This window comes from Muscardinus avellanarius (genome assembly GCF_963383645.1).
Source record: "Muscardinus avellanarius genome assembly, chromosome: 7".
In the NCBI taxonomy this organism is placed as follows: domain Eukaryota; kingdom Metazoa; phylum Chordata; class Mammalia; order Rodentia; family Gliridae; genus Muscardinus; species Muscardinus avellanarius.
The window spans coordinates 87,272,437-87,296,777 of record NC_137793.1 but is presented as its reverse complement, the minus strand read 5'-3'; the positions used below and the strand labels follow the sequence as shown (position 1 = coordinate 87,296,777).

General features: G+C 41.5%; 2 protein-coding genes across 3 annotated transcripts; both read left to right on the top strand.

Annotated features, from left to right (window-relative positions):
• Positions 1-7,447: 7,447 nt before the first annotated feature.
• On the top strand, positions 7,448-8,068 carry LOC308264763 (high mobility group protein B1-like; the record flags this gene model as incomplete). The annotated part of the gene is made up of 1 exon (XM_080698246.1): positions 7,448-8,068. The coding sequence occupies one exon, from the start codon at positions 7,448-7,450 to the stop codon at positions 8,066-8,068; it is 621 nt and encodes a 206-aa protein (XP_080554372.1).
• Positions 8,069-11,248: 3,180 nt separating this feature from the next.
• TMEM183A (transmembrane protein 183A) lies at positions 11,249-23,767 on the top strand (the record flags this gene model as incomplete). 2 transcript variants are annotated; one of them, XM_080699473.1, is made up of 8 exons in its annotated part: positions 11,249-11,530; positions 11,685-11,774; positions 12,616-12,783; positions 15,250-15,409; positions 16,629-16,809; positions 19,177-19,257; positions 21,139-21,294; positions 23,582-23,767. In XM_080699473.1, the coding sequence occupies 8 exons, from the start codon at positions 11,422-11,424 to the stop codon at positions 23,765-23,767; spliced, it is 1,131 nt and encodes a 376-aa protein (XP_080555599.1). The 2 variants fall into 2 exon arrangements, with proteins under 2 accessions (XP_080555599.1, XP_080555598.1); XM_080699472.1 differs by lacking the exon at positions 11,685-11,774 and having other exon boundaries at positions 11,422-11,530.
• Between the last annotated feature and the right edge of the window lie 574 nt (positions 23,768-24,341).

Here is a 24,341-nt window from a genome sequence, read left to right as displayed (position 1 = left end):
CAGTACTGCAAAAAAAAAAAAAATCCTATTAGCTATTTTGAAGTATTCAATTAATTGTTGTCAACTGAAGTTATCCTACTGTGCCATAGAACGTTATTCCATCCTCTTTCCAACCATCCCTCCCCCACACACTTCCCAGATTCTGGTAACCACTATATTCTCTCACCTATATTTTTCTTTGGTGGTAGCTGAAGGATTTTTTTTTTCAGGTCTAGGGATAAAACCCAGAGGCATTTGACCTTTGAGCTACACCCCCTATCCTATATTTTATTCTTTATTTTTGAAACAGGACCTCATTGAGTTGTGGAGGGCCTCACTAAGTAGCTGAAGCTGTCCGCGAACTGCGATCCTCTGGTCTCAGCCTCCCAAATGCTGGGATTACAAGCGTGCGCCACCACGCCTGGCTAGCTGGACGTAACCCAGAAGCATTCGTCCTTTGAGCTACGCCCCTGGCCCTTTTTATTTTTTATTTTTGAAACAGGGCCTTGCGCCGGGCGTGGTGGCGCACGCTTGTAATCCCCGGCTTGGGAGGCGGAGACAGGAGGATCGCGCAGGTTCGAAGCCAGCCGCGCTGGCGTAAGAGACCCTGTTTCAAAAATATAAAATAGGTCTGGGAGTGTAGCCCAGAGGTAGAAGGGCTTCCAGGAACCCCAGTACCACCAAAAAAAAAAAAAAAAAAACAAAAAAAAAAAACAAAAAAAAACAGGGTCTTGCTATGCTAAGTTACTGCACACTGGCCTTGAACCTGTGATCCTACTGTCTTGGCCTTCCAAGTACTGATATTACAGGTATGAGTCACAGTGCCCAGTTAATGACCACAATTCTATTCTCTGTTTCCTTGAGATCAACATTTTAGGTTCCAAATATGAGTGAGAAAATGTAGTACTTGTCTTTCTGTGCCTTCACACAACAATGTCCTTCGGCTTTATCCATGTGGCTGCCAACGACAAGTTTTCATTCTCTTTTATGGTCAATTAATATTTCATCATCTATATGTACCACATTTTCTTTATTATTAGTTGATCCCTGCTGATTCCATCTCTTGGCTATTGTGAACGGTGCTTCAATAAACATGTAAGCACCGATGTCTCTTTAACACGTGTGTGTGTGTGTGTGTGTGTGTGTGTGTGTGTGTGTGTTACTAAGGATGGAACCCAGGGGAAGTCTACCTCTGAGATATACCCTTAGACCTATTTTTTTAATCTTTATTTTGAAACAAGGTCTCACTAAGTGGCTGAGGCTGGCCACGAACCTGTGATCCTACTGACTAAGCCTTTCAAGTGACTAGGATTACAAGCATGTGCCACCATGCCCAGTTGACACATTGATTTTAATTCCTTTAGATAGTTGTGTCTTAGATTATGGTAGTTCTATTGCTAGTCTTTTCAGGAGCCACTGTATTTTTTTCCACAATAATTGTACTAATTTACATTCCCACCATGAGTGTAGGAGAGTTCCCTTTCTCTACATCTTCACCAATATTTGTTATTTATTTATTTTTTAATATTATGGACATCCTAACTGAGATGAGATGACATCTCATTGTGGGTTTTTCCTTTTCTTTCTTTGTGGTGCTGGGGATTGAACCCAGGGGCATTATACTCTGAGCCACATCCACAGCCCAACTTTTTTATTCTTTATTTTATTGCGGTAATGGGGATTGAACCCAGGGGCATTCTACCTCCAAGCCACACCCCCCCCCAGTCCTATTTTTTTATTCTTTACTTGAAACAGGGTCTTACTGAGTTGCAAAGGGCCTTATTAAGTAGCTGAGGTTGTCCACGAACCACGATCCTCCTGTCTCAGCCTCCCAAGTACTGGGATTACAAGTGTGCATCACCACACTGGGCTTATTCTTTATTTTAAAACAGGGTCTCACTAAGTTGCGGAGGGCCTTACTAAGTAGCTGAGGCTGTCTGCAAACTGTGAACCTCCTGTCTCAGCCTCCCAAATGCTGGGATTACAAGCATGCAGCTAGGTGTCACCAACTCTTTTTTTTTTTTTTTTTTGGTGGTACTTGGGTTACTGGAAACCCTTCTATCTCTGACTATACTCCCAGACTTATTTTATATATTTTTTTTTAAATTGGAAACAGGGTTTCTTAAGCCAGGAGGCTGGCTTTGAACCTGTGTGATCCTCCTGTCTCCGCCTCCCAAGCATGGGGATTACCAGCGTGCGCCACCACACCCAGCTGTTACCAACTCTTTTTAAAACAAGGTCTCACTGTGTTGTTCAGGCTGGCCTGGAATCTGCTTTGCTAAGTAGCTGAGGCTTGCCTAGAACCTGTGATCCTCCTGTCTCAGCCTCCGCAATGCACGGGATTACAAGCATCATGCCTGGTTCATTTTTAAATTGGAAATAGGGTCTTGGTAAGTTACTGAGAACCTCACTAAGTTGTTGAGTCTAGCTTTGAACCTGCAATCCACCCGACTCAGTACCTCCCAGGTACAGGAGTTACAGTCCTGTGCACCATAGCGGGTTTACCTGCCATCTTTCTTTCCTCTCATTTTTGCTGTTGAGTAATCCTAGCATTTGAGAGGCTGATACAGGAGGATCACAGTTCTCAGACAGCCTCAGCTACTTAGTGAGGCTCTTTGCAACTCAAGAATAAAAATTAGGGTTGGGGGTGTCTCTCAGAGGTAGAATGCCCCTGGGTTCCACCCCCAGTACTACAAAAAAAAAAAAAGAAAGAAAGAAAGAAAATTTTTTCCTTAAGATCAGGAACACGCACGCTTGTAATCCCTGTGCTTGGGAGGCGGAGACAGGAGGATCGTGCAGGTTCAAAACCAGCTGCACTGGCTTAGGAGACCCTGTTTCCAAGAATCCCAGTACCACCAAAAGAAGAAGAAGAAGAAGAAGAAGAAGAAGAAGAAGAAGAAGAAGAAGAAGAGGAGGAGGAAGAGGAAGAAAAGATCAGGAACAGAGCAAGGATGACCGGTTTTGCCACTTCTGTTTAACATAATATTGAAAGTTAGAGCCAGAATAGTTAAGTGAGAAAAAGAAATGAGATATCCAAATTGGAAACGAAGAAGAAAAATTATCATTATTTTCAGATTATCTATAATCTTATACATAGTAAAACATAATAAAACCGATTATAACTCATAAATGAATTCATTAAATTAGCAGGATCCAAAATCAACAAAAAAGTCAGTTGCAAATTTATATGCTCACGGTGAATAATCCACAAAGAAAATTAAAAGCTGGGCATGGTGGCTCATACTCGGGAGGCTGAGGTGAAAGTATCCCTTGACGAGCTCTCAGTTAGCTATACAAGCTGTAAACAAGCTAGTAATGCAACTACACTTTAATTTTTTTTTTTTGCTGTTTTTTTCCTATGTTACCAGAAGACAGGAATGAAGCAGGTATTCTCTGATGGAGGAGTCAGCATAAAGGCCCAAAGGTCGGAGTATGGCCCCCGAATTGATGACATATACGATTATGAGGCCGAAGAAGATTGTGGACTTCCCCCAACTTGCTCTGGTCTGCCCTTAGATATGACACTCAATCAAATCTCTTCAACTAGTATAAATTCCTTCTTACTAAATTTCATTTTATGCTAAACTCTGTCCACTGTTTGTAAAATTAGTGTTTGGATTCCCTTTGTAAAGCTAGTAATTTATAAAAGCAAAAGCAATAAATAGTACCTACTTGGACTGATGCGCATCCGACACACAGAAGATTAAGAGAACACAGATTATGTGGGTTCTTACATATGGGCCGTTTCTCACAAGTGACCAGGGAATTAGGAAGGAAACTAAGAAAGTGGAGTGTCCTGACAAACTTGGGTGGGATATCCTAGAAATATAAGGAGAAAGAGATCTCAGAAAACACAATTAGGAGGACACTGGCTGCCCTGGAGAGTAAATTTTTAAAAAGAAAGTAGGTTTTGAAGCCAGAGTTGAGAGACATAAGAAATGACTAGTGGTGAAGAAACAGAGACTGTAGATAAAGTTGTTCTTACTAGTCATGAATAGCAGAGGAAGGAACTGTGTTTGGTATATAGATATTTTCAAGACACAATAGAGTTGTACGTATTATTTGGAAATTAGAGAAAGGAGCCTCTGTGTAGGAAAGACATTCATTTCTATAAGTCCTGGTGTGTTTATATTTGCAAATTTTAACTTTTATTAGGTCACCAAATCTTGATGGTGGAATGAAGCTATACTGCCCCCATGTGGTGGACACTGCCCAAGAACTTTACTTAAACTGGGAGTGTGGCCACCTTGTTGTAAAGGGGCAGATAGTAAATAATATAGGTTTTGAGGGTCATATGTCTTCTTCACAACTACTCAACTCCCCTTATGGAATGGAAGCTGTCACAGATAGCTCTCTGAGTAAGATGTGGTTGAAGTTGTAGCAGAACTCTGGTCCACTGGCTCCTGCTTCTGAATTCCACGTGACATTTATTTATTTTTATGCTACTAAAGATGGAGCCCAGGGGCATTCTACCTTTGAGATATACCCCTATCTTTATTTTTTATTCTTCATTTTGAAACAGGCCCTCACTAAATTGGAGAGGGCCAAAGTAGCTGAGGGTGGCTGCAAACTTGTGATACTCCTGTCTCAGCTTCCCCCTCCCATGTACTGGGATTACCAGCATGTGCCACCATGTCTGGCCACAGAAAAGCCGAGCAGGCTGGCACACGCTTATAATCCCTGCATTTGGAAGGCTGAGACAGGAAGACCGCGGTTTGCAGACAGCCTCGGCTACTTATTGAGGCCCTCTGCAATTCAGACCCTGTTTCAAAATAAAAACTAAAGGAAAAAAAAATAGGACTGAGGATGTATCTCAGAGGTAGAATGCCCCTGGGTTCCAACCTCAGTACCACAAGAAAACAAAAACAAAAACACAGGACAGATACCAGTGAAAGCAGAGGTGGCCATCCATCGAGTTAGAATTACCCTAACCAGACACATTGGAAAACTCCTGATGAAGATGTGTTCTGACCTGATCAAAAGTGCCAAGGGAAGCCGGGCGTGGTGGTGCACGCTTGTAATCCCAGCATTCTGGAGGCTGAGACCTGGAGGATCACGGTTCACGGACAGCCTCAGCTACTGAGTGAGGCCCTCTGCAACTCAGTGAAACCCGGTTTCAAAATAAAGAATAAAAAATAGGGCAGGGGGTGTAGCTCAGAGGTCAAATGCCCCTGGGTTCCATCCCCAGATCCAAAAAAAAAAAAAAAAAAAAAAAAAAAAGCGCCAAGGGAGAGGGAAAGAATCTCAAACAACAGGACCAGCTCAAATCCTACTTAGATTCTGAGAACTCTGAGAAAACTCCTTGTGGTGCAAGCACCAAGACTCAGCAGACTCCAAGATGTACCCACAAGAGAATCCAGGTGAGCCCCCATAAGTGGCTCCCTGACTCTGCAGTCCTGTCGAGAGTGTTGAGTAGATGATCCCCATCACTTCAGTCAGTGCCAAGGTGAAGTCACCGCTGCAGATGATTCATCAATTTAATAAATAAACAATCAGTTAAAATATAAAGGAGACAGTAGGCACAGATAAAGCATAAATGAATATGCTTATGTGTGTTTTAATAAAACTTTATTTCCAAAACCAGGTTAGGGGTCAGATTTGGCCTGGATCCCCGTGTTTGCTGGTACTTGATCTAAACCTGCAGTTTCCAATATACTGGATAATAAAGTTACTTGGGGGTTGATTTCTTTCTTTCTTTCTTTCTTTTCTTTTTTTTTTTTTTTTTGTGGTACTGGGGGTACAACCAAGGGGCTTTCTACCTCCAGGCTATACTTCCAGACCTATTTTATATTTTTTATTTGGAAACAGGGTCTCACTAAGTTGCTGAGAGCCTCACTAAGTAGCTGAGGCTGGCTTCGAGCCTGTGCGATCCTCCCAGCCTTGGGGGTTGATTTCTAAAAGTGTAGGTGCATAGGAACTTTGGATGTGGGGCTAGGTCCCTGGTACTTTATAAAATTTCACCAGGGAGTCTGTTGTGCATTCAAGATTGAGAATTACTGATTCAAATAACTATTCCTTTGGTTGTAAGTATAACTAACATTTATTAAGTGCTTATTTTGTATCAGGTTCTGAGCCCAGAACTTTCCATATATTATCTCACTAAGTCCTCACAATTCTATGAATTGGGTACCATTATTGTGACCATTTTATAGATGAGGAGACTAAATTTTGGTGAGATTAAATAATTTGCTCAGCAAGGCATGGTGGTGCATGCCTGTAATCTCAATACTTGGGAAGCTGAGACAGGAGGATTGCAGGTTTGAGGACAGCCTTCAGCAATGCAGCAAGACTCTCAGACATCTAGTGAGACCCTGTTTCAAAATAAAAAATAAAATGGGGTTGGAGTTGTAGCTTGGAGTTAGAATGCCTCTGGGTTCAATCTCATGCATACACACAAAAAATAATTTGCTCATGGTTAAATAGCTGTTAACAAAACAGCATTCAAACTTAAACACCTCCTAAAAGAGCCTGAGCTCCCCATCACTAAGCAACTCTGTGGAGCAGGTTTTTTTTTTTTTTTTTCAGTACTGGGGATGGAACTCAGGGGCATTTTACCTCCGAGCTATACCCCCAGCCCTAGTTTTTATTCTTTATTTTGAAACAGGGTCTCACTGAGTTGCAAGGGCTTCACTAAGTAGTAGCTGAGGCTGTCCACAAATCACAATCCTCCTGTCTCAGCTTCCCAAATGCTGGGATTACAAGCATGCAACACCACGCCCGGCTGGAGCAGGTATTATTATCTACAATTTATAGGCAAAAACAAAACAACTGAGGTTCAGAAAGGTTAACTTTCCAAAAATAAGTTGTAAAGACAGGTTTTGAGCCCATGCAAGCCTGATCCCACCATCTGTGCTCCTTGCTATTTTTTAGATACTGCTTCATAGGAAATTTCACTCTTGGCCGGGCGTGGTGGCGCATGCTTGTAATCCCAGCATTTGGGAGGCTGAGACCGGAGGATCGCAGTTCACGGACAGCCTCAGCTACTTAGTGAGGTCCTTTGCTACTCAGAGTTCCTGTTTCAAAATAAAGACTAAAAAATAGGGCTGGGAGTGTAGCTCTGAGAGCTCAGAGTTAGAATGTTCCATCCCCAGTACCCCCCCTCCCAACAAAATGGAGGGAATAATTTTCCAATTATTTAGCAAAGCAATTCTCTCGGGCTTTAGAAATTCACAGGCTACTACAATTTCACCAAAATAAGTTTCTGGCAAAAATATAGATTTTTCAACTTTAAATTTTGACAAGAAAGGACCTAAACAATCAAATATCCTCTACCATTATTTACTATTAGCATAAAAGATAATTTAATACCAAAAAAGTAGAGTAGACATAATCCAGAAAATAGCATAATACTATGTGTATTCACAAATTATCCTTAAGACACTGAGCTCCATAGAGACAGCGCCGGGGCAAGTGAGAGCCGAATGGGCACTGGGCGACTCGCTGCCTTGCAGAGGGAAAACAACTAAACATGGGCAAAAGAGATCCTAAGAAGCCGAGAGGCAAGATGTCATCATATGCATTCTTTGTGCAAACTTGCCGGGAGGAGCACAAGAAGAAGCACCCAGATGCTTCAGTCAACTTCTCAGAGTTTTCTAAGAAGTGCTCAGAGAGGTGGAAGACCATGTCTGCTAAAGAGAAAGGGAAATTTGAAGACATGGCAAAGGCGGACAAAGCCCGTTATGAAAGAGAAATGAAAACCTATATCCATCCTAAAGGGGAGACAAAAAAGAAGTTCAAGGATCCCAACGCACCCAAGAGGCCTCTGCCGGCCGCCTTCTTGTTCTGTTCTGAGTATCACCCCAAAATTAAAGGAGAACATCCTGGCCTATCCATTGGTGATGTTGCAAAGAAACTGGGCGAGGTGTGGAATAACACTGCTGCAGAGGACAAGCAGCCTTATGAGAAGAAAGCTGCTAAGCTGAAGGAAAAGTATGAAAAGGATATTGCTGCCTACCGAGCTAAAGGAAAACCTGGTGCAGCAAAAAAGGGAGTTGTCAAGGCTGAGAAGAGCGAGAAAAAGGAGGAGGAGGAGGAGGAGGAAGATGAAGAGGAGGAAGAGGAGAAGGAAGATGAAGAAGATGATGAATAAGTTGGTTCTAGTGCATTTTTTCTTGTCTATAAAGCATTTAACCCCTTGTACATAACTCACTCCTTTTAAAGAAAAACCATTGAAATGTAAGGCTGTGTAAGATTTGTTTTTAAACTGTACAGTGTCTTTTTTTGTATGGTTAACACACTACTGAATGTGTCTTTAGATAGCCCTGTCCTGGTGGTATTTTCAATAGCCACTTACCTTGCCCGGTACAGTCTGGGGGTTGTAAATTGGCATAAAATTTAAAGCAGGTTCTTGTTGGTGCACAGCACAAATTAGTTATATATGGGGACGGTAGTTTTTTCATCTTCAGTTGTCTCGGATGCAGCTTATACGAAATAATTGTTGTTCTGTTAACTGAATACCACTCTGTAATTGCAAAAAAAAAAAAGTTGCAGCTGCTTTTGTTGACATTCTGAATGCTTCAAAGTAAGTACAATTTTTTTTTATTAAAAAACAAATTATCCTTAAATTTCCCACTTTCTTGAGGAGAAAGATTTTAGAACAGTATTCCTTCAACTTTCTTCCTAATAGTAAGGTTAAGCAGTTTCCATTTCAATGTAATATCAGCATTAATAACTTTTACAACTAGTCTTTCTAGAAGGAACCTGTATCTTTGGGTCTGGAAATTAACAGTGTCATTAATTTAAAGTTGTTGCTTTTTAATAAAAGGTAGAATAAAATATCTATGAGTCCTTTGTTCCATAAAGTAAACTTTAGTTCCCAAAGAACTAGAATCTGAGAGGCTTTGCGTGGTGGCACACACTTGTAATCCCAGAGCTTGGGAGGCGGAGACAGGAGGATCACACAGGTGTGCTGGCTTAAGAGACCCTGTTTCCAAAAATAAAAAAAAGTATAAAATAGGTCTGGGAGTGTAGCCCGGAGGTAGAGGGCTTCCAGGAACTCCAGTACCACCAAAAAAAAAAAAAAAAAAAAAAATTCTTCTCAGTCTTCAAATTTTGAAAGATTAAACAGTTTTGAGCTGGGCATAGTGGTGCATCCTTGCAATCCCAGTACTTGGGAGCATGAGAGAGGAGGATTGCCGGTTCAAAGCCAGTCTCAGCTACTTAGTGAGTCCTTATTTCAACATAAAAGAAGAAAAGTAGGCTGGAAGTGTAACCTGGAGATAGAATGCCCCTGGGTTAAATTCCCAGTAACACACACACACACACACACACACACACACACACACACGGGAACTAGCATTTCTTTAAATTCAATGCATTAAAATAGCAATTATATGTTGAAAAATGATAATTCAATTAAAACCTTTAAATATTTGAAAGTGATGATGTATTAATAAGGTGTCTCTTGTATCTCTGATTCTATCCAGAGTCTTAATGTGTGGCACTCAATAGAGTGCCACATGAGCAGAAACACACATGCATGAAGGTCTCATGAATTCTTTATAATGTAAAATGAGAAGGCTCAGTGCTTACCATCTGCATTTTTAGCTTAACTACAAACATGAATTATGCATACATGGAAAATTATTTGAAATGTTTTTCTTTTAGTTTACAGTCTATTAGTCCCTTGTTTTGTGTAACAAATTTAAGTAAATGAAATTTAAATATTTCACTATTATAATAAAATATATTCAGCTTCAGTTATAATTCCTAATTGACTCAGGTTCGACCTGTGGTGGTAGTCTGTTATATAATGCTAGTAAAAATACAGCTATTTGTTCTCAATAAACTTTTGTATTGGCTAATTAGGTTAGAAATTGAGTCCCCTAGCCGGGCGTGGTGGTGCACGCTTGTAATCCCAGCATTTGGGAGGCTGAGACAGGAGGATCACGATTTGTGGACAGTCTCAGCTATTTAGTGAGGCCCTTTGCAACTCAGTAAGACTCTGTTTCAAAACAAAGAATAAAAAAAAAATGGGACTGAGGTGTAGCTCGGAGGTGGAATGCTCCTGGATTCCATCCCCAGTATTAAAAAAAAAAAAAAGAAAAATTGAGTCCCCTTGTAAATATGTTAGGTTGCCGCTCTTTAGTGGGTTCAGCAGGTTGCATGTCTGAGCCCTAAGTACTGTTTCTCAAACCTGTCATTGTCACCCCTTAGGAGCTGCAAGAAATTTAGAAGGACAAAAATAAAACAACACCAATAGTCCCCAACAAAACCTAAACCAGGACTTCTATTCCAGTGCAAAGATGATATTCTTTTCTCTCTCCCTCCTTTCCTTCCTTTTTTCCTCTTGAAGTACTGGAGGTTGAACCTAAGAGCATTCTATCTCTGAACTACACCCCAGCCGTATTTAATTCCCCCCCCCACCCCCAGTACTGGGGATGGAACCCAGGGTTAGTCTACCTCCGAGCTACAACCCCAGCCCTATTTTTTATTCTTTAGTTTGAAACAGGGTCTCACTGAGTTGCAAAGGTCTCACTAAGTAGCTGAGGCTAGCTGAAAACCCGCATCCTCCTGTCTCATCCTCCCAAATGCTGGGATTACAAGGGTGGGCCACCACGCCCGGCTCTCAACCCTATTTAATTTTTAAACAGGGTCTCACTATGATCCTCCTCTCTCAGAGAGAAGAGGCAGGGAGAGGGAGAGGGAGAGGGAGAGAGAGAGAGAGAGAGAGAGAGAGAGAGAGAGAGAGAGAGAGAGAGAGAGAAAGAGAAGGCACAGAGAGACAGGACAGGCAGGCAGGTTGGGGATTGAACTCAGAGGCATTCTACCTCCGAGCTACACCCCTAGTTCTATATTCTTTTTATCTTGACGCAGGTCTCGCCAAATGAATCTATCATCCTCCAGTCTCAAGTCTCCCAAGTACTGGGATTGCAGATGTGTGCCATCACGCCCGGTTCAAAAAGCTTTAAAAAACTCCTTCCCCTATTTTGAGAACTCAGAAAATTATATCCTTGGTAAAAAAAAATTACAGTGAAGCCTCTTATAGACCTAGGTCGGAACTGCAGGCGCTTAGTCTACGCGGCCTTAATGCAAAAAGCACAAAAATGACACCGTATGTTTTGAAATGAACCTGGAACGTGGGCAGAGGCGTTAGCAGAAAGAATCCAGGAGAGCAGGAAGTAAAATCTCAGTCCTTTATCAACGTGAGCATGAGTGCCGGGTCCAATACATCAGACGTCTCAAAACACCTGACATCGCCCTGTACAGTACCAGAACGCTCTACGCTTCTGGAACCCAGACCCAGCTGGCTTTCAGGGCGCCAGATGATGACGTTTTCCTGAGCCTGGCGGTGATTGGTTCCCGTGGAGGGGCGTCGGCCGCCCACGCGATTCGCAGCCCCGTCCCGAATCGTCGCGAGAGCCGCGGCGTCGGGTTCGGGATGGCCGCGGAGCCGGGCGGAGCTGGCCAGCGGCTCCCGGCGCCCGCCGTCCGGCCCGAAACATGGCCCGGGGTTCCGGCCCGCTAGGCCGGCCTCGCCCCGACACGGTCGCCATGCCCAAGAGAGGAAAGCGACTCAAGTTCCGGGCCCACGACGCCTGCTCGGGTCGAGGTGGGCGAGGGGGCGGGCGCGCCGGACCCCGGCTGCCGGCCGGGAGGGGGCCGGGCCGCGTGCGGGGAGCGACCCGGGCGGGGACCCCAGCCGAGGGGCTCGCGGTGGGGAAGACACCGAGGCCTCTGCCCTGAGCCTTGCTGCTGTGTTTCAGTGACTGTAGCGGATTATGCCAACTCGGATCCCGCAGTCGTGAAGTCTGGACGAGTCAAGAAAGCGGTCGCCAACGCTGTTCAGAAGGAAGGTAGGCTTTTTTTTTTTTTTTCCCCAGTCTTTTTAGACCCCCGAACCCTGAAGACAGAACTGAGCGTTTTATTTTCCTGGAATTCTGCTCCCGTGTTTTCCCTGCAGTCCTTTGGACATCTTCCCGTAAGCGTGTGTGCTGTCCTCACTGTTTGCTCTTCTATTCCGGATAGGGAAGGAGAAGCCAAGAGTAGCAGTTTCCGTAGCTGAAATTCTGTATTTCTGTCTTTGCATTAGAAAAAAAGAACAGTATTTCATATCCGTCGTCAGTTTCCACCCCTTCTTCCTGGGTATGGATCTCGTCCCTATAGTTGCTATATATTTTGTTTTGGAGTTTGCTTCCTCCTGTAATAACCTTGGTGTGTTCCTTTCCCTTTCTCGTTTTTTTCATATTTTCAGACTTTTTATTCATGGCTCCCTAAGACTTGTGTTTTATAACACCCATGATCCAGCCCAAGACAACAATTAAATGGGATCCAATACCTTTTAAACATTGCTTCTTGGAATTTATGTAAATGAGAATAAAATTCACCTTTTGTTTTTATACTGCATAATTCACAGTGGATGAATTGTGCTTTTTTTTTCTTCTTTCAGAGCTAAAGCTGAAGATGGCACTTTTAAGGAATCAGTTTTACAACAACTTTGGAGTCAATTTGCCCATTGTTTTTACTATGTCTTGTTAAAATATTAAAATTTGTTTTAACCTGGCTATAGGTTCTCAGCTCTCTCTAGCAGACTCTTCTCACATTGCCCCCCAACCCTTATGGATGCTGATATCTTGGCTAAACTGTATTTCTGGATGGGATTGGGTGCCATCTCATTTTCCCCTTATTTTCTTCTAGTAAAATCTCTTTGTGGCTTGGAAGCCTCCCAGGTTCCTGCAGAGGAAGCTCTTTCTGGTGCTGGCGAGCCCTGTGACATCATCGACAGCAGTGATGAGATGGATGCCCAGGAGGAAAATATCCATGAGAGAACCACCTCCAGAAAAAAGAAAAGCAAGAGGCATAAAGGTACGTGACTTGCTCTCCTTTGGCTTCGTAGTCCTGTTTGTGGTGATCAAAGCAGTGATACCAGTGGGAACCAGAGTTGGGAGAAAACCTGGCTCTTATCTAAAAATTCCCATAAGTAAACCTGGGATTTCATCTTTTGTTTAAATTTGAAAGGGAAGGAGACTGTTAAGAGTCTTATACTTCGGGGTCTGTGAATTGGACTATAGTAGCTGTTAATGAGAACATGTCATTATCAGGTAAAAACCTGCATTTCTAGATTTCCGAATGTGTTGGAAGCGGACATAAAACAAAAATCTTTCCCCAAATGTGTGTATTAATGTATAGTCATCTTCATTTCAGATAAAGTTACATGTTATCATAGGCTTTTAGGTGCTCTGCAATGATGAAAATCTGCTTTATGTCTGCTAGGTATTGTGGGATATTGAAAAGTATATGATAGTTAAATCTTAAAGGTGATATGACTTACACAAATGAAACAACAACAAAAATAAATGCTGTATAACATGCCAGACCACTGTTCAAATCCCCACATTGTGCTCTAGCTTAATAAATCAGAATTTCTTGGGAGTGTAGCCTAGAATAATTATTCTTAAGGCTTGTGTGGTTCTGAGGATCAGCTAGGATTAGGGAAAAACTGAAAAGTAAAAATAATTTCTACATACATGCTCATAATCCCAGTACTTGTGAGGCTGAGAAAGGAGGATTGCAGGTTCAAGTCCAGGCTCTGTACCTTAGATCCTGTTTCAAAATTAAGAATAAAGTAAGGCTGGGGGTGTATCTCAGAGGTAGAATGCCATTGGGTTCCATCTCAGTATCATTAAAAAAAAAAAAGGAAATGAGATTTCTAGCCTATAATCCCAGTAACTTGAGGATGAGGCAGGAGGATCACCAAGTTTGAGGCCAATTTTGGCAACTTAGCAAGACCTTGTCTGAAAATTAAAAAGTTGAAGTGGTACACACCTGTAATCTCAGTATTTGGGAGACTCAGACAGAAAGATCACAGGTTTAAGGCCAGCCTCAGCAACTTAGTGAAACATGTTTCATAATAAAAATAAAAAGGGCTAGGCGTGTAGTTTAGTGGTACAGTGTCCAATGTTCAATCTCTAGTGTCTCTCTCTTTCCTCCGCAAATAAATACATAAATGCCTAGCTAAATTAAAAAAAAAAAAAGGGCTGGGAATGTAGTTCAGTGGTAGAGCACCTCTGGGTTCATTAACATGGAAAGAAAGAAAGAAAGAATAAATGTATTTTTGGTTTCAGATCTACCCAAACTTTCATCTCTGCTTGAGAATAGATACTTTTATTTGTTGAAATAGTGTATTATTATTATTATTATTATTATTATTAATTATTTTGGTGGTACTGGGGTTCCTGGAAGCTCTTTTACCTCCAGGCTACACTCCCAGACCTATTTTATATTTTTATTTGGAAACAGGGTCTCTTAAGCCAGCACGCTGGCTTCCAACCTGTGCGATTCTCCTGTCTCTGCCTCCCAAGCACGGGGATTACAAGCATGCACCACCACACCCAGCTGAAATAGTGTATTCTTAAGCTGGCATTACTTAGTCTAACAGGAAATAAGGCCAACATTGGGGAGGTGGTGTAGGGGCTTTTTGTCCAGGAAAGAGGAATGCTGCTTTTAGTTAGGGTAGACTTGAATAAAGGGTTAGGTTAGAGTTAGTCTAGATAGAGGTATCTTTATGTAACGTATATTGTTACCTGAACTTCATATGTATAGTGGACCTCAGGGTCAAGAGAATTATCACTAATGAGGTCTGAAGGAGGAGGAGGTGTGTATACATTGCCAAGGAGTGACTGATTGCCTTTGGTCAGGATCATAGGTCAGACTGGCAGTGAAACAGGAAGAAACTAGAAGGAAACAGGTTTATAGGAAGTTATTTAGTAATGAGTATTCACTGCAACTTACCTTTTTTTTTTAGTATGTACCTGAGATTTCCTCATACCACCTTAAAATCAAATTTTTTTTTCATGACCAAATTGAAAATAATGCTTGATGGATGAAGACTGTTAAAAATTTTTTTGAGGCATTTTTTTTGTTTGTTTTTTTGTTTTTGGGTTTTTGTGGTACTAGAGATTGAACCCAGGGACATTCTACTTCTGAGCTATATCCCCAACTCTATTTATTTTTTATTTTGAAACAGTCTCACTAAGTTGCAGAGGGCCTTACTAATTTGCTGAGGTTGGCTGTGAACCTTTAATCCTTCTGTCTCAGCCTCCCAAGCACTGGGATTACAAGTGTACCACCACGCCCAGCCAAAGGCAGGGTTTATTGTGCAAAGCAGGAATTTGGAGTTAAGAAACCTGGATTCGATTTACTTTGCCAAGGTGGAAAGGCTGTTTTCTTATTATTAAGATGGGCACAACGATATTTTTTTTATATCTGTAGAGTTAGGTATGAGTATAATAGAAGATCAGAGGTTATTGTTTTGGTTTTTTTCTGTTTCAGAGGACCTGGAGGGGGCTGGAGGAGAGGAGTATCCCATGGATATTTGGTTACTGTTGGCCTCCTACATACGTCCTGAGGACATTGTGAATTTTTCCCTGATTTGTAAGAATGCCTGGACCGTCACTTGCACTGCTGCCTTTTGGACCAGGTTGTACCGAAGGTGCGGCCAGAGAGAGCTCACTTGTTTTCTCTATAACCAGTTTTGTTGCTATTTGTGATTTGGAGCTACTCCCTGGATGGTGTCTTCTTTTTACTTTCTCTTCGCCATGACCTTAACTTTGGAACCCTTGACCCCTCTCTAATTTAAATTTGATATTAATTCATCCAGGTAATTGTCTTCCCTATAGTTACCATCTTTCTCCCTTCACTATCTACTTTTAGCAAAAAGTCTTGGTTTATGTCCTAGAAAGAACTGATTTTAACTTTTTTTTTTGGGTGGTACTGGGGGTGGAACCCAGAGGCTTTCTATCTCCAGGCTATACTCCCAGACCTATTTTATATTTTATTTGGAAACAGGGTCTCACTAAATTGCTGAGAGCCTCACTAAGGAGCTGAGGCTGGCTTCAAACCTGTGCAGTCCTCCTGTCTCGGCCTCCCAAGTGCAGGGGTTACAAACGTGCACCACCATGCCTGGCTGGTTTTAACTTTTTTTCAGAGCTTTATCTTAGCTAGAAGGTTCAAAAGCTATACATATACATATACATATACATATACATATACATATACATATACATATACATATACATATACATACACACACACACACATACACACACACACACACACACACACACATATATGGCTGTATCTGCTTACCTTTCCACTGGATTAGTTGTTTCCTGGATTTTCTAGTCATCTGGAATTATCGTATAGTTTTTGTACTTTTGCTGCCATATATAGAATTGTAGTGGTGAGGAGTAAGTAGCTTTTGATGAAGGGTGTGAAGGTATAGTGAGATAGTAAATTTTCAGTAAGACTGTGGTTGGAATGGATGTTGAAGTAGCAAGAGTGAAGAATTTAAGGAATCTGACAGGGGAACCTGGAGTCTCTTCTATAGAACAGTTTTTTTTTTTGTTTTGTTTTTTTTTTAGCTATCAAAGTATATTATATTGATACCAGTTCAGAGACTTGCTCTTTTGTAGAGTAAAATAGTATTTAAACATTTAAAATGAGTGGAAAAGTACAGGATCACAAGCTGAAGAAGAAAAAGTCACTGAGAAGCTGAGATGATTTGTATGTATGGGAACATTGGGGCAAGCTAAGTACCGGCCAGTGGAATAGTGCAGTAAAATTCATATAGGGACCAGGAATCCTAGGAGACAGACCTAGAGCAGGAGAGAGAGGTCACATATTGGTAGGAGTAATGTGTCATGTTTCAGGCACTACACGCTGGATGCTTCTCTGCCTTTGCGTCTGAGACCAGAGTCAATGGAAAAGCTGCGCTGTCTCCGGGCCTGTGTGATCCGATCTTTATACCATATGTATGAACCATTTGCTGCTCGAATCTCCAAGAACCCAGCCATTCCAGAAAGCACTCCCAGTACATTAAAGAATTCCAAAGTAAGTGAGAATTAGTGTTGGGGTTTGACTGATAGACTCGTGTATGGTGGGCTGTTACTATAACTTGTTTTTAGCTTTGATAGGGTGGGCTGTAGGTGTCAGCTGCTAGGGGACTAATATGAACCTTTAGAGCTCAGAGGTTTCATTTCGCCAAGACATTCCTGCTGTGCTGGGCTGGCTTATGTTATCTTTACCTTAAAGCTTTCTTACGCTTTTAGTGTATTTCTTATTCTAATTTATTTTCATGCATCGTATATTGGACCACTTTAGATATAAAGTTTAGACTAGGAAGAGCACAACTCAAAAGTTAGATGTATGCTATATTTTTTAAAAGGTGATTAAGCTATTATACAAAGATATAACATGAGTAATTCACTCTTTCTCATGTATCCTTGACACCTTTTTTATTGTGAACTGCATTAAAGGATTCTAGTGTAGACATGTTTAGCATTTGCTAAGTGCCCAGTACTGGGCTATTGTCAGGTTCTGGCAGGTTATCTTAGAGACTGTAAGGTGCTCCAGTTTATTAGGGCTCTAACATTCTACCTGTGTTAGGTTATGTTAATTTCAGAATTCTCCCAGCATTTCATGTTCATACATTATATTCAAGTCTGTGGTACTCTTCTGATTGGTGAATAGGTCTATTAGCCTTTGGTGCGGCCTTCCCTTTTCTTCTCCCTAATGAAATTTCTAGAAATCACCTTTGCCAAGCTAGACCAGTGTAGTAAATATGATTTTTTTTAGGCAGGTCGATGTCTTAGCCTTTTTTTATTCAACTAATATTAATATCTTACTGAGGTTGTAGTTAATTTTTATTCTTTTCCTACCAAAAATCTGATGTTCTATAGCACTTCCAATTCTCTTGTACTTTATCATCATGGACATTATATAATGATTCTTTTTCTCTAGTTGCGCTCTAGGCTGGTAATATTCTACCTGATACATATACATTAAAAGGCTGCTATTGATTTCATGATAATCATGGTTTCTCCCTAGGCTCGCAGACTGAGGCAGTCAGGACCATTGGCTGAGCTCAATTTAATATCATGCTAACTGGTAGATTTAGGGCAGGAGTAGCATGTTGCATGAATAGAATTCCATCCAGCAGCTGCTTCTGCTTGTAATATGAGTGGACAGTTACCATTTCACACTTACTGTGTCCCTCCCCCAGAAGCATTTGTTGGTAGCAGACTATGTGGAGGGTGGGCAGTGATCCTGAAGTTAGCCATGCCAGGTGTGAATCGGTTGCTGGGAGCAGAGCAGCATTGGGCAAACTCCTCGTGCTTGACACATCTTAGCGGCTCCAGTGCACAATGCAAGTGCTACTGCCTAAATTCTGAAATACTCGTATCTTCATATTCTTATCGCTATATATTAAATTTTTAAAAGGGAGACTATAAAAAGCCAAAGTGAATGAAAACTAAGAGCTTAATCTAGGTAGCAAGCCTAGGCCATCTGGCTGCTTCTTTTGTGCCATATTGGAGCTCTTCTGAAGAGGGTGTGGGGCCTGCAGCGGCAGGTGTCCCATGCATGGCCTCGCCACTAGTGTGCCCACAACCGCATGGCATTCAGGGAGTTGCCAGCATGCCTACAGAAATTGTCCCTTGTTTCTGGACTCCAGCTTTTCGTATTTGATTCCCCCTCTCTCTCTTTTCAGTAGCATAGCTTGTGTGGGACACTGGAGCCGTTGTGATGGCAGCAGAAGTGTTTTCCCCTTAAAGCCAAGCCCATTATTTTTGATGGAACAGCAGGACGTACAGGGCATGTCTGAAGGGCAGGACAGCTGGCACGGCGGACGACCCACCCCTTGTCCCCTGGGAGGTACTTCACTTCTTGTGCTTAACCCTCGCTGTAGCCTGACTTTCATTGAGGGCCTTACTCCAGATTGAATCCAGCCCAGCTCTGTGATTTCCATACGGCTGTCTGTTCCCAGAAGGTCCTGAGCGGCTTGCTCCTGTTACAGGGCCAGCCCTCCTTGCCTGCCTGTTGGCCTTGTTGTCATCTTGCCTGGTGGCTACTGGCTGCCCTTATATTTTAATGTAGAGCAGTGGCCTGATGAATTAGAAAATGCCCCAGTCTCTAGATAGCACATGTCTGTCTTTAAATAAGAGAACAGTAAGGGTTGATCTCAAATAGTCTCTGAGGTTGACTAACTCTGGTCCCTCTTCTTGCCTAACAGCCCCGGGATTGACTTTTCACGTTGCACGAGCATCAGGTTGGGGGTCTATCTGTGCCAAAGTCCAATCTTAGCATTAAGATTGGTTGGTTTGGAGCTGTCAAACAGAGAGGTTTTTGCTGATTGCTTTTTGTTACCTTAATAGTGTATTTTTGGTATTTCCCTCCTTAGTTTATTTTATTTTCTTACAGTGCTTACTTTTCTGGTGCAGGAAGATTGTTGGGAACAGACAAGAGCCAATGTGGGAGTTTAACTTCAAGTTCAAAAAACAGGTGTGTGGTCTTTCTTATCTTTGTCTTTCAGGTAGTATCTTATTTCATTGAACTTTTTTTCTTTTTTTCTTGGTACTGGGGATTGAACCCAGGGACATTCTACCTCTTATTTTTTATTTGGAATAAAGTTTCACTAAGTTACTGAGGCCCTTGCTAAATTGCTGAGGCTGGGCACGAACCTGTTTCAGCTTCACAAATGCTAGGATTACAGGCATGCACCACCATGCCCGGCTCAAACTAGCTAATTGTTAAGAAGAGAAATTACTTTCATCACAGTTGTAGAGCTGGAAAGTCCAAGATCGAGGCTTCTTCAAGTTCTATGCCTGGTGAGGCACCAAAATGATACTTCTGCTTCCAGAATGATACTTTTTTGTTCCCTTTGGAAGGAAGAAATGTTCCCCTCACATAGCAGAGTGTAGAAGGTCCCAGGATGTGAACCCAGTGTGAAGTGTCTTTTGTAGGGGCTATCCCATGTATGAGGTAGGAGCCCTCATGACCTAATCACCTTGGAAAGATTCCACCTCTCAATACTGTTGTGTTGGAGGTTAAATTTCAATGTGGATGTTGGAGAGAACACAGACACAAACTGTAACACAAAGCATGAAGTGACCTTATTAAAAGTCAAATAATGGGGCTGGGATGTAGTTCAGTGTTAGTGCTTACTGAGCATCTGTGAGGTTGTGGGTTTGATCCCTAGCACTGCCATATGGTATATGTCAAAACTTTTAACATCATTAAAATAAAAAGGAGGTACTATTTTATATTGAAAGTTAAAGATAATAACCTAATGAAAGAAATAAACCTTGAGCTGAGTGTGGTGGCGCATGCTTGTAATCCCAGTACTTGGGAAGCTGAGACAGGAGGATCTCACAGGTTCAAAGCCAGCCTCAGCTATTTAGTGAGGCTCTCTTAGCAACTTAGTGAGACTCTGTTTTCAAATAAAATATAAAATATGTCTGGGAATGTAGCCCAGAGGTAGACAGGCCCTGGGTTCCATCCTCAGTACCAAAAAATTAAATAAATAAATAAATAACCTTCAATGAATCCTGAATCATTATAAAGAGCTATCAGACACATTTGGGGGCAGCTGAGGAAATTTGAATATACTGTGAGTATTAGATGATATGGAACTATTAATTTTTTATGTTTGGTAATGATATTGTGATTATGTGTAAGTGTGTAAATTCAGTCATGCTGAATTGTTTAGAGGAGAGTGTAACTGTTACTCCCAAAAGTCTTTGCACCTCATCCTTCTCAAAGTGTTTTATACACACACACACACACACACACACACACACACACACACACGGAGGAAGAAAGAGAAAGAAAGCAAAAAAAGAAAAGTATAAAATAGAATGAGAGCTGGGCGTGGTGGTGCACACTTGTAATCCCAGCATTTGGGAGGCTGAGACCAGAGGATCACGGTTCGCGGACAGCCTTAGCTACTTAGTGAGGCCCTTTGCAACTCAGACCCTGTTTCAAAATAAAGAATAAAAAATAGGGCTTAGGAGGCTGACAGGAGGATCACGCAGGTTTGAAGCCAGCCTTGGCTACTTAGTGAGGCTCTCAGCAACTTAGTGAGACCCTGTTTCCAAATAAAATATAAAATAGGTCTGGGAGTATAGCCCGGAGGTAGAAAACCCCTAGGTTCCACCCCTAGTACCACCAAAAAAAAGTTTTTCTTCTTCCAAAAGTCAGATTTTCTTTTTTCTTTACATAGAACATAGAGGTGTGTGTGTGTGTGTGTGTGTGTGTGTGTGTGTGTGTGTGTGTGTGTGTGTTAACAGAACAGTGTTGGGTTGTTGGATTTCATTGGTGGACTCTTATAAAGAGATAAAATACTTCCTTTAGGTCATTAGATTAATTTTTAGTTCTCTTCAGTCCCCTAGATTAAAGAGCAAGAGTATGGGACGATTGCAGCCTCCCATTCAATATGAAGATGTTCATACCAACCCAGACCAGGACTGCTGCCTGCTGCAGGTCACCACCCTCAATTTCATCTTTATTCCAATTGTCATGGGAATGATATTTACTTTGGTAAGTAGGGACTCAGGATTTTATTCATAGCTCTTCATAGACGTGCACTCTATATAGGTTAAGGAGATTTGTAAATTTAACCATTCAGGAAAAAATTTCTGAAGAATAATAAAAATACCTGAAATCAGATTTGTATATTAGCAACAGACAGATTTGGGGAGAAGTTAAGGATATCTGACAATATTTTTAACCTGTTTCCTTCTTTGTGGGAAAGGGAATGTTCTTGCATCTTCATGTGGGATCATTAATGATTGAGAGATACTATCCTGAAAGGAAAAATGATGAAACATACACACGAGCACTGTGTGTCAGGGCTGTGAGGCATGCGTGTGCTGTCAAATTGATCATTAAGATACAGGATGGGGCTGGGATGTAGCTCAGCGGCAAAGTGCTTGCCTGGCAAGTGCACCACTCTGGGTTCGATCCCCAGTCCAAAAAGACAAAAAAAAAGACCCCCTTTAAAAGATACAGGATGAGCTACGCATGTGGCGCACGCTTGGAATCCCAGTACTTGGGAGGCTGAGACAGGAGGATCCAGGTTTGTGGCTAGCCTCAGCTCCTTAGACCCTCTGCAACTTAGACCCTGTTTCAAAATAAAAAATAGGGCAGGGTTGTAGCTCCGAGGCAGAATGTCCCTTTAATCCCCAGTACAAAAAAAAAAAAAGTAGAGTGACTAGCTCTCTCCTTTTTATGATCCTCTGGTTATTCAAGACTTGGCAGAGAAATCTTTTCTGTGTCTTGGGCATACATTCAGAGATATGTTGATTCCTTTAAAATGATGATGGTTTCCTTATGTTAAAATAAATTATGATGCCGGGCGTGGTGGCGCATGCCTGTAATCCCCGTGCTTGGGAGGCAGAGACAGGGGGATCGTGCAGGTTCGAAGCCAGTCACGTGCGCTGGCTTAGGAGACCCCGTTTCCAAATAAAAATGTAAAAATAGGTCTGGGAGTATAGTCCGGAGGTATAAGGGCTTCCAGGAACCCCAGTACCACCAAAAAAAAAAAAAAAAGATAAAAAATTAAATAATAAATAATTATGTGGCATAGATAATAATTTTTTTTTTTTTTGGTGGTACTGGGGTTCCTGGAAATCCATTTTTAATATATATTTTTAAAATTTGGAAACAGGGTCTCCTAAGCCAGTGGGGCTGGCTTCAAACCTGCGCCATCCTCCTCTGCCTCCCAAGCGCGGAGATTACAAGTGTATGCCACCACATCTGGCGAATTTTTTTTTTTTTTTTTTTTTTTTTTTGGTACTGGGGATTGAACTCAGTAGCATTCTACCTCTCAGCTATACCCTAAACCCTATTTTATTTTTGAAACAAGATCTCACTAGGTTGATGAGAGTCTTGTGATCCTCCTGTCTCAGCCTCCCAAGTACTGGGATTACAGACATGCACCACCATTCCCTGCTAAGAATTTAAGTAATACACAGATATATGGAGAAAGTAAAGGTGACATTGTCCTTTGTAATTGTCATTAACCTTCAGGGAGCTGTTTTTAATATGTTAATATGCTCATGTATAATTGAGATTATGTCATATTTGCTATTTTTATTGTAGGTACTTCTTCCCTCATCTAGGTTAAGCCATATGAGTGACCTAGTATGTACGCACGCACTCCATGTACTCCATGCTAAGTCTCTACAGGCCTGCATATGCCTACTTGGAGAACTTATATTTTATTTTACAAAAATATGGGTTCAGATTTATATTTCATGTGTCTTGCTTAACTTGTTGAGTTGTATCTCATCAAGATCCCTTCAAGTTATCCCTTTCAGTTCTAACCCAATTTAAAAACAATTGATTTGGTGCTGGGTGTGGTGGCACATGCTTGTAATCCCCAAGCTTGGGAGGTGGAGACAGGAGGATCGTGCAGGTTCGAAGCCACCCGTGCTGGCTTAAAGAGACCCTGTTTCCAAATAAAAAAAGTATAAAAATAGGTCTGGGAGTGTAGACCGGAAGTAGAAGGGTTTCCAAGAACCCCAATACCACCAAAAAAAAAAAAAAGAAAAAGAAAAATTTAATTTGATGGTAGTCTGTGAGTATATATATCCTAATTTATTCACCCATCAGTGAGACTTCCTTTAGTATAGTTTTAATATATGAAGCTGAGAAGACCTTATAAAATCACCCTTAATTATGTGTTTACAAATAAGTTGGCAATTTAGAGATTAATATTGAGACCTTGCCAGTGTAAATTATGCCTGGACTATCTCATTTCAGGATGAGCCATAGGAAGCTGAGGTTGTTTAAATTGGGTACTAAACTTGCTTTTCCCTTTTAGTTTACTATTAATGTGAGTACAGACATGCGACATCATCGAGTGAGACTGGTGTTCCAAGATTCTCCTGTCCATGCTGGTCGGAGCCTGCGTAGTGAACAGGGTGTACAAGTCATCCTGGACCCAGTGCACAGCGTTCGACTCTTTGACTGGTGGCATCCGCAGTATCCGTTCTCCCTGAGAGCATAGTTACTGCTTCCATCCCTGTGGACAGCCCTGAATCTAGTCCATTAGTAATCAGATTCCAGGTGGGGGCGGGCTCGATTGTATATTTGATTGATAATGCACATTCTCTTTGGGTTCCTGAGGCTCCTGTTATGGGAGAGAGAAGGGTTGAATCAAGAGGAAAAACAACTATGGTTTATAAACATATTTTAATGTAAAAATTTGCATTTGAAAGGAAAAATCTTGCTCTGTTTTCTGTGTTAAAACCCCACTTGGTGCTATTGAGTTTGTTATTTATTCTTTCATCCTAGTGGAAATGGATGATCTTGCTCTAGGGAAAAATTAAGCTCTTAAATCTTCAAGTAAGGAACTTATCCCGCATGTATCAAAGGAACCCAAAGGCCTAAAATTTTTGTTGCTACTGCTTCCTATTTAGCTGCCCGTCAAATTCAAGCAAATATTTTCTCTTTTCCCATTACACTTCTCCAGAAATAAAGCAGGTGACAGGGTTTTCAGAATCTTACAAGATTGGCTTGTGTATCTTTTTAAAAATAATATTTGGATATTTATTGCATAAATTGCTTTGTCTATTTTGGAT